The sequence below is a fragment of the Cryptotermes secundus genome, unplaced genomic scaffold (genome assembly GCF_002891405.2).
Source record: "Cryptotermes secundus unplaced genomic scaffold, Csec_1.0 scaffold233, whole genome shotgun sequence".
Taxonomy (NCBI): Eukaryota; Metazoa; Arthropoda; class Insecta; order Blattodea; family Kalotermitidae; genus Cryptotermes; species Cryptotermes secundus.
Genome location: NW_019739213.1, coordinates 516,912 through 527,790, shown reverse-complemented (window position 1 = coordinate 527,790; position 10,879 = coordinate 516,912). Strand labels below are relative to the sequence as shown.

The following is a 10,879-nucleotide window of genomic DNA, read 5'->3' as shown; positions in this document are numbered from 1 at the left end:
AATAATAATAATAATAATAATAATAATAATAATAATATAAATAATAATGGTGGCACACAGTAGCATAGCTGGTTGTGGCACTATACTATAAACCAGAAGGTCACGGGTTCAAAACCCGATGTCGCTGGATTTTTTCAATTTACCTAATCCTTCCAGCCACACTATAGCCCTGGGGTCGGCTCAGCCTCTAACAGAAATGAGTACCAGGAGTCTTCCTGGGGGGTGAAAGGCATACGGCGTGTAAGGCTGACAACCTACCCACCATCTGTGAGCCGATTATCTAGAAAATGTGGGAGCCTCGACATCTTAGAACCTTATGGGCCTTCACGGCCTGTTACAGGGATACAACAAAATAATAATACCAATAATAATAAATTCGCTGAAGTGTAGAATCGATAGAACCGTATGTTGGAAGAAAATACTGTTATCCTCGGATGCGATTCAAAATAAATAGCTCATGAAGGAACTGATAAGATAGGTAAAATCAATGCCAAGCCCCGGATGTTGCAAGACAGGGAAGATGCGCTCAAAAAAGAAGCATCTTGTTTACCTGAGTGTGGGGTCATGACTGACAAGAGCCAAAGGCAAAGAAGCACAATTTATACAGGCATCCGTTTGTAGAAAGATATGCATCAAGTTCGAAAATTCAAACTGAGTTAAACTTCTTAAAGACAGGATTCCATGCCGGGCTTTTGCGGTAGCAGAGAAAACCTCCGAGTTCTAGAACCTGTCGCTTCCAAGTTAAAATGAGATTAAAAGTGCATTCAATACTGTTTCCATACGTGTTCCTTGCCACTTTCTCGTTTCGAATTTACATTCGGTAGTATGTACATTTCGTAAAGCTTTAAATTTCGTTATTCTGGTGATCTTAGTTTCCATTATTACAATGGTCACTATAGTTACCACGATTCCTGTCCTTACTAGGACAATAATCAACGTCTTCCAGACCAGCTCTGGGGCCCAACTATCCTTTTATCCCACGGATATTGGGAGCTATTTCCCCGGGGGTAAAGCGGCCGGGGCGTGAAACTGACCAGTCACCTCTAACTAGTGTCGAGGTCAAGAAAATGTGGATCTACACATCCACTCCCCCATACGACTTCATGGCGTAGTGCTTAAATAGTTAAGCACGGGGACTTTACCTTTTTTACCTTTTACTAGGACAATATCAATGCTTCCTATAGTTATGATGGCTACCCCAGTCCGTAGTTTTGCTAGCACAGCAAACACCCCACAAATTCGCGCGTCCGCCATGTTGCTATTGTCATTGCAGGAAATTAAAAACTAAGAGTTTGAGGTTGCCTAAAATGGCGTAATTTTCTAATCGAATTTCGCCCAAATCCGACCAGCGATTCTCGAGTAGGCACATAAGGACAGAGGATAGATGGACGGACAGATGTCACCATTTCTATATACGTTCTTTGCACAACGTGCCAGAGAACAGCACATATTAAGAAGTTCATGGCAGAATTAATAACTTGTACTTTCATACTGCATAGATTTCCAGCCCTATAAATCCTGAACTGTTAATGTTACACTGCATTTAGGTAACTCAGGTTCATAATCGAAAACTAAGCTGCAATTCAGCTAACGGGTTGGCCTGCTAGGCCATTGCATAGAATTCCACCCCATTCGGGCTTCCGCTGTTGCTTACATTCATAAACATGTAGCGTATTTGCTTGTGGTTCATTTAACAACATTTTCACTTGCTCAGATATTCTAGAATCGAATGGTGGGATGAACAGCGATACATGAATCGGAAAAGATCTGTAAGAAATGAGTTGCGGCGAAATTTAAGGTACCAACAAGACACTATCCTGGGAAGAGGAAAACAAAGATGAACGCCGATCAGCATGGCCGATGTCCGGACACAGGTTTCAATGTGAAATCTCCGGCATAAAATAAGGATCGTTAGCCACTCAATCGCAACGCTAGGCTCTATGTTATACAGATTATTGTTACTATTTTTTGTTTCTCGTTAATGATTGTTAGATAAAGACTATTTATACATTATAAAGTGTTAATTAGAGTCAGTGAGCAGAGGAATACCCTACACGAAATAAGAAAACGGAAGGCTAATTGGATTGGTCATGTTTTACGCAGAAACTGCCTTATGAAAGAAGTTATTGAAGGAAAGATAGAGGGGCGGATAGAAGTGACAAGAAGACGAGGAAGAAGACGTAAGAAGATGCTGGATGACCTTGGGGACAGAAGAGGATACTGTCATTTGAAGGAGAAAGCTCTAGATCGCAATAAGTGGAGGAATTGTTTTGGAAGAGACTGTGGACCTGTCGTCTGATAGATTACTGATGATGATGATGATCTTTAGGGTACAACCATGAAATTTCGCATTGTCGCCATATTATACAGTAATTATATGCATCTAAGGAATATTTTGTTACATACTCTGTAGGTATGCCTGTAGATACGTCGTGCAATGTTTCATGTTCCTAGCTACCTATTTATCAGGTATGCCGAGGGCCGAATTTACAGTTGCGGAAGCTGCGGAGCAATGAGAATGTCCAGGCCCTTTCAATAAAATCATATTTCGATTACGACATATTCTTAANGAATACACGGCGCCAGATCCCACAAGACGACTTTCTTCATAGTCATCGCCGTGAAAACCTCAAAACTTATATATTCTTAAATTGTTTATAATAACTAAACATACGAACTAGCTTTTCGTGATTTAAAGCAGAAAGTGTATCTACAAAGTCTGTTCATTGTATTTCTGTTTCTTGGAAGTCAGGGGCGATCGACCCGTTCGCCCTCGTTTAAATCTGGCCTCGGAGTTTCGCATAGTTGCAACGTTTGTAATTATTGACTTATAAAAATATTTCACAGGTTATTTGTAATGGTGCTTTTATTCTATCTTCGTGCAAGATTTAGTATTTATATGTTGAATAATCCATTAGTTATAGTTCTGAAACTGAAATCTAAATTACAATTTTTACGGTTGCCATGTTGTTGTTTCTTATTCTACAAATAAAATTACCTCTACAACAGTTTCATATTTTATTAAGATCTGTTACCACCGTGCCAGACTTTAATAACGTTCGTTTTATTCACATTTTAATTTCTTTTAGAGAAAATTATATTATTTTCTAAAAATAAAATTAGCAAATAATATATAAACTGAAATTTATTCTCAGTGGACTTCATTTCATAACCCCATATCAAGTGTTGCTCCGAATTTGTGCGTCTGCCGTGATGTTATAGTAGATTAAGGAAGCTGAAAACTTAGGACGTTGAGTTGTTTTCTAATATCATACTAAATTTTCGTGAATACTGTCCGCATAATTTAAAGGACGGGATACGAACCGATTATACCGATCTCATAAAACAAGGGGCATGAAACTCCACTGCCTATTTACAGAAATAGTTTACCATAACAACAACATTGATTTCTTATACAGTTTTTCTGGATCGATTTCATAAAAATTGAGTGCGCATTTTCCTTCCCATTTCTTCCTTATTAACAGTCTTTATTATCTAGTACAGAATGAACACAGAACGATTTAGACTCCCTGATTAATAATTTATGAGGCGTCTACGCCCAAAAAAGCAACAGAAACATGTCGTTGAAATTGTATGTGGGTCCGAAAAATGAGATTTTTTTTTGTTCTACTTCATCTTATAAGATTTAAAGTCTTTGCGACGATGAGTATGAAAATTACATTCTTTTGTCATTTGACGTCGTGTAATCTGCTATATAGTAGTTACCAATATTTCGGAGGAACCATATGTCTCCATTTTCAGGGAAGAAATCTTGAGTCGAGCGTGGTGTAAGTGGAACGAATACACAGAGAAGGGCCGGGACTACAATCCCGAAAACCAATAGGCGTAAAGATAACAGTGTGAGGAAGGTTTGGCTCTTCAAGATCGTCATGCAAGGTAGAGTGAGTGCGAGAAAAATGGCGGAGTGAATGGACACGAGGTAAAGGGAAGTCAGGAGAAAAAGACTAAAGAAACAATGGCAATTTCATTGCACACGGTAATGAATCTTCAGGTTCCATGAGGTGTGGACTTTCTTGATTAGGCGAGTAACTGCAAGTTTCTGTTGTATGGAGTTAGTTACAAGAAGCCTAGGATCGTGTATATTCGTACCCTAATGTTTGAGAGACTCTCTGTTGACTCTCGCATTTGATCGGTTTGGTGGGTTCCAATTTTTGATACTTGTGTATCTTTTGCAGGTGTTTTATGAATGCGAAACAATTTTCTGAACACAAAAATGTGCGTATTTCGATTAATATCATACTTCTATAAAGTACGAATCCCAAATAATATCGCATGCACAGTTGTACGGTGTTGAAAGTTCTGCCTCTAGATCGGTCCGAACGGGCTGGAAGATGCGGCAGGCAAGGATCTGTAAACACCTACATCCAAAACAGTCAATAATGAACCTACTTACGAGTAAGAAACATGTTGGAATATCGTGTGGCAGAATCTGCTTCCTGCGTGTGACGAAAATGACGCTTATTTTGGGAAGAGTACACAAAAAAAAATGTGGTTACCTGCATCACGGGAAAAGAGCACCATAAGCAGCACCGGCAAAAAATGTAACACAACCCAATTCGCCATGTTAAGGTGTACTGGAGTGATAAGATTATGGTACCGCGATTTATACAGCAGCGATGTCATCACGTGACATGGCCGAACATCCGGAATTCGAATTCACAGTAAGACGGCGGCCGAGAAGTTTTCTACGTCGAGTAAAGGTGTCTTGAGTGTGAAGATTAGCTTACACTTTTATTAAGTCGTGAGGCAGTGATGCATGGAAATTTACTTTATTTCCCCTTACACACCCACACATTCTGGTGTGTTACGTTGTCTCTGCATATCATATGCAATTTGAAGCCTGCCACTGCCAATATGTTCAAACTTAATTATCCATAAATACAGAAGTAAAGCACAGTGATAGTTCTTGTATACTTCCATGGTTTATGCTAACCGTCTTACAGTGTATACACTTTTTCACCTTATTCTTCACTTCCACACTGCATGTTTCAGCACTAATGTGCCATCCTCAGGTGTCTTTATGCACGTTGAACTATTGTATTGCATGCCATGATGTCTTCATTCTAAAATGACTAACATCTGTATTCGTCATATATGTCGATGAATTCTAAATAATAAACCTTTCCAGGATTCATCCTACGTCGCACTCAAACACGCGAATTACGCCAATCCTCTTTTATGTGAGCATTCTTCCTACATACATTTGTGTATCGTGTTCTGTGTTGTGTTTTGCTCCTGTTACTGCTCCACTACTTCCACTATTCGTACAGTAGGAAGAAGATATGACGATTCGCCGCCGTCACAATCAACAACCTACGCGTTACTGAAATAATTCTTTCGTATCTGGCTCTCCAAAATCTGACAGAAAAATGATAAAACTGTTAGAAATAGTTATATTGTCGTAATTCAGAGTTACTCGACATCTCAAAAGAATCGGACTATAAATATGTTGGGCAAATTCATAGATAATTTGTGAGCATGAGAAGAATTTTGCCGAAACGTCATATCAGAACTGAGTTAGCAAGGGAACGTTTTGCACATCGATAAGGTCGATTTAAAACTACGCCTATATGATTCTTACTTTTGTAATATATTCAAGTTGTCTAACTGCAGTGCAAAATACTTGCTATATGGCACATGTTTTTCTCAAATGTTGTGACGGGAGCTGAGCAATCGAGGGGGATAGCGTCGCCTGGACTGCGCGCGTCTCGTAAAGTCTAGATTGTTCGGGAACTCGGGAAGCCGTTCAGCTGACGGCGAAGGCCGAAGTCGCCAGCAAACACACTAGAATTTTATTTTCAAATATAAAGAGTAGTTTTCCAGTTTAGTGCAGCAAAGAGTGGGCACACAGTTGCGAGCAAATCAGCAATCATTGCTACAGTCAGTAAGTCAATCGGTTTCCAATAGACTTCAGTGCCATCAGAGACGAGTCAATCCTGGACTCGACCGTCCTGCGGTCTTGCAATACAGAGGATTTATAGCACTACATCCACAGCTGAGCCAAGGGGAAGTGTCATCATGGCATCCAAGAGCCAGTCATTTCATGACTTTACAAGTGTTACTTTCTTACCGGCATGTAGAGTTCCTAGCCAGTGTGTATCATAATTAAGAAGTCCATTCATGACTTTCAGATCGTTGGGTAGTTGTCTTTATCATTTGCTTTTACATGTCCAAGTGAACAGTTTGAGAAGCTAAAAATAACATTAATAGGAAATGACTCAATACCAGCTGCCTCCCTTCAAATGTTTTCACACAAGTTCCACATGATGTTTGTCAGTGCAGAACCTAACCATCTTTACATCATATTCATGAGCATTTATAGGCAAAAACTGTCTCATCGAAGAGTCCTATTTTATGGGATATAATGTGGTGTAGTCCGTTGAAAGTCAACTGGCGTTTTGGAGGCACATGCCTTCTCCATTATCAAACTTGAAGAGCAAGCCAAGAAAGAAACCAGTATGAAGCCAGCAGCAAGTATAAAAGCTCTCTGCTTGCTGCCTGGTTTATGCATTGGACTTAGGGTTCAGCAGAATAGTTTCTCAATTATACCAGAAGCCACAAAGAGGGAGTCTCCATATTTAAAACAGACGAGAGGAAGGCCAGAAGACATGACAACCCTCCTGCCTGCTTCACAGTGCTTAACTCACTCTTCAGCTCTGAAGATGTTCCTCCAAAACGTCGGTAAAATTTCAGTGAACTATATTTCCTAACTACAAATATAAAATACTAAAAACACAGAAAATTATAATTTTACCTGTTGTCATATATGGCTGTGAAACAGTGTCTCAATCTGAAGGCATTAACATAATGGATGTCTGAGAGCAAAATTTTTAGGATATTTGAACCTGCAAAAAGGAACATAACATGAGGATGGACAAAATTATGCAACAAAGATCTTCATAATATGTACTCATCACAAAATATTGCCATAATTAATTACAGAGGATTGAATTGGTGAGGCACATAGGGCACCAGGGTCACATAAGAAATGTATACACAACTTCAGTCAGTAAACATGCAAGAAATAACCATTAGGATTACCCAGATGTAAATAGGAGGGTAATATTAAATTGGATCTTAAACATGGTGTCAGATTACAGAATGACTTGAACTAGTTTAGGACAGGATAAATTATAGGCCACAATAAGTATGGTAATAAACAGAAGAGTACATAAAGGACAGCATCTTGACCAGCATCTTGACCAGCTGGGGGTCTCAACTTTTCGATAACAATTCCCATTCATGAAGGCTGATAGTTGCAGAAAAGTAGTTTTAAAAGTAGAGTATGTTAGTACATACTGCCATGTGTTAGAATGACCACAGATGGGGTTTGGATTGGTAATCAGATTTTAACAAATAACTCCACACAAACACTAATCATGGTATTCACTGCACTGTTTGGTAACATCTTACAACAGTGGACAATTCTCTGCTCATGGGTTCATGTCCTCGCAGGACGGCAGCCATCTCGCACCAACCTGCTACTCTTCTGCCGTTTCAGGACTCTCTCAATTGACTGGTCAAGTCAAAGACAAAGTCACATTGCAACTGATGGTCAGTAAGTCAGTCAGTAAGTTTTGGTGTTGAGCCCAATCTGGGGCTCATGACAAGATATTTATTACTGTTTAATAGTTATAGTCTTGTTATTGTGGGGCACCCTCTTTGATGAGAGGATGTGTCTGTCCTGTCTGCAGTAGTAAGTAATTTGTCATAATGTGAAAGGTATTTACATTTTACATATTAATAAATGTATATAAAATATATACAGGGCCTCTGTCAGTCCAGGCTCAATACAGCAGATTATGCCTTATTTCTAGTAGCTTCCGTTACAACTGACAGGTAATGTCAGTTGGTCATGAAATAGCTTCAGCATGGACCGCACAGAAAACTCCTCTTCCAATGGTTCTTGTATTGTTGTGTGCCTGCCGGCTGCAGCCATCGCATGACTGCTATTGAGCCATTGCCCATCAATGGTCATGTTTATAGAGCAGTTCCCCAGCAACGGCTGTCTCTGCTGGCTTCACAGTTCTGACTTTCAGCAGACATTCCACAATATTAAACGAGAGAGGTACATCTGACAGGAGATGCAGGGTAATGATACTACTAAAAATAGAAATTCATATCCAGACACTAATTTTAAAAACTAACAATATTTGATACCAGAAAAGAACTTAGTATGTATGTATAATCAAATATATACAACAATAGAATTTGAGAGGATGAAGTGTTGGTGTGACTGATGTGAAGGATTTATTAAGTATGCAGTTGAGATGATCTTGAGTAGAATGATGAATATACAAAGTTTCATGAAAATCCGTTCATGTATTCATGTAACATTAAGGTTATTACCTCAACAAATGAAAGGCTGCAGTACTGGCATCAGTAATGGGAAAAATTTTTTAAATATGCAAATGAGATGGCCTCAGGTAGTATAACACACATACCAAGTTTCATAAAAATTGGGTGAGGCATTCAAAATTTGTGGAGGATACACAGACACTCCTGATGCTAAAGGTTACTAAGAAAACAAGGTCTTATATGTTTGAAAACAACCATGGTTCCACTTACTTTGGATGGTAATAAGGGCATCTTGTTGAGCTGGTCTTCTGGTGATGTATTATCTAACAGTCTGTCAACTGCCCTAAAATTTTTATCAATAACCCCAGGTGCCTACTGACCCCTAGGTATTTAGCGTGCATTCACCGCTCAGTCAACATTCTATACTCTCCTCATTGTAGTTCCTAGCTACTCTGTATGTCCGCATATCCAACCCAGCAATACTGGACTTGGTGGGAAATGTAGTGATGACTATACTAACCTGCATTTCTAAGTTACTACCTTTATCTGTCTACAGTCTCTTCCGGGTACAGCTAAATCAAACCTGTTCTTCTGTAATTCCAAAATTCTACCGTTATGGTCTTAAGGCAAAACAATCTCCTTAATCCAATCTTATGATATATACTTTACAATTTAGTAGCGTCAATCAAATATTCATTATAATGCACCTAATTACAATGAACAGTCATAGAGTGGTGCCATTGCTTCCATAGTTGGTTTAGGCAGAAGGAACATTGCACAGAATGAGAGGACAAACAGAATTAAAGACATCATAATTAAATTATTTTTGTCTCATGGCTTTTATATTTACCTACACATAAACGTTTTTGAGAGTTCAGATTTTAGTGTGTACAATTAATGTAGCTCACATGTTAGAATAACACTCATAATCTGCTGTAACCAGTCACCTTACTCATGTAGATGGTGATCAACTCCAGTCTTCTCCTCTAGTGATGAGATTGAACTCACAGGTTAGCAAGTTGGTGAGGAAATATAGGAAAACCAGTTGATTTGGGAGCCAGAAAGTGATAATCTTTAATGATGATTTCACTATCACTTACTCCTTTCTCTTGACATGCATATCTCAGCTACAAACTCAGGGAAGTCAAATGACTTGTAACATGGAGTGTTTATATACTGACAATGGTTTTGGATGTGGGGGTTGCACTAATTTTCAGTTTGATGGAAGAATCACAATCCAAAGGAACAACACTAATAATCTGTTCACACTATTTATTAATTCAGCCAATCAGAGTGGCTGAGCGGTCCAAGGCATGAACCGTCTTTGCCCACTTGAACACTGGTATCATGGGTTCAAACCCCACTGGAGGCATGGATGTTTATGTGTGTTTATTTTGTGTTTGTGTTGTTCTGTGTGTATGCAGAGACCTTGCGACTGGCAGATCCCCTGTCCAAGGAGTCCTACCGACTGTGTAGAGGATTAAGAGCTAAAAAAGTGGCCGAAGTCCAAAGGGCTGTAGAGCCATAGAGAAAAAATTATTAATTCATTATTATTTACATTCACTCATTTATTTGTCATAAATAATTAGTTAAGCAGTAATTGTGAGTTTGTATTTACACTGTTTAATGGTGAATTTTAGCTAACACTCATGATCGTTCAATACAGTCCAGAATTCTTAAGTTTGAAATAGTTATAAACACAGATTTTAGAATTTGCCTGGATATGAAGTTACATCTGTTTCTGTCAAAGTTCACAGTTATGAGAACATTCAATCTTCACTCAAAAATATGTATCCCCAAATTCAGCACTTGTCTGCAAGCAAGTCACACCTTTTGAGTTGAAGCTGCCTCTTGCTGGTTAATTAGAGTGAGTAAGTTGATAATGGATTTCATACAAACAAACCACATCCTCCCACTAACGATTCTTGGCCTAACATGGAGACGGCGATATTATCATCAAACCTTCTGTCACCCTGTACTCCATCCCATCCCCTATGTACTCACCCCTCCATAATTCTATTGAGGTAGACCTTTCTATCACTCTGTACTCCTTTCCATCCCCATGTACTCTGAGTGGTTGGCACATCCTGCTTATCACAAGAGGTTTTTGACAGTCTTAACACAACTGATTACCGGAAGATAAATAGCCTTCCATTTCCCTATGCCCCAGAAGTTAAACTTTACCATCTCCCTGTGAGTCACATTAAGCAGATATCTGGGTAAAGTGGCACAGACAAGGCAATGAATCATAGCTGTAATACATACAGAATGGGCAAAGGTTGGACTGGTAGACTGCATTATTGTCCTCTATTTTCTTCCAACATTGTAATGTTATCAACAGTGCCTATCATTTGTTAGGCATTTAGTTCATATTCTGAGTGGAATCAATAGTGCTGGGACCAAGCATGTTGGCTAAAGCAGGTGCTTCTGACTCATATTCAGGAGGTGCCTGGTTCAAATCTCGGGAGAGACCCATAGTATCCTGAGGTATTTCACTGTCTTCTTCATCCCCTCCAAGAAAATGCCAGGATAGGATTCTGGAAACAGGCCATAACTGCTT

The 10,879-nt window shown here is 39.1% G+C and overlaps 1 protein-coding gene across 2 annotated transcripts in view; it reads right to left on the bottom strand.

Annotated features, from left to right (window-relative positions):
• LOC111871665 (obscurin) overlaps positions 1-4,576 on the bottom strand; it is an 82,174-nt gene extending 77,598 nt beyond the window's left edge. For both annotated transcript variants that reach the window (XM_033754343.1, XM_023864918.2), the window contains exon 1: positions 4,518-4,576. In XM_033754343.1, the coding sequence (XP_033610234.1) occupies positions 4,518-4,542 (25 nt within the window). In that variant the 5' untranslated portion in view covers positions 4,543-4,576. The remainder of the gene's footprint in view (positions 1-4,517) is intronic.
• Between the last annotated feature and the right edge of the window lie 6,303 nt (positions 4,577-10,879).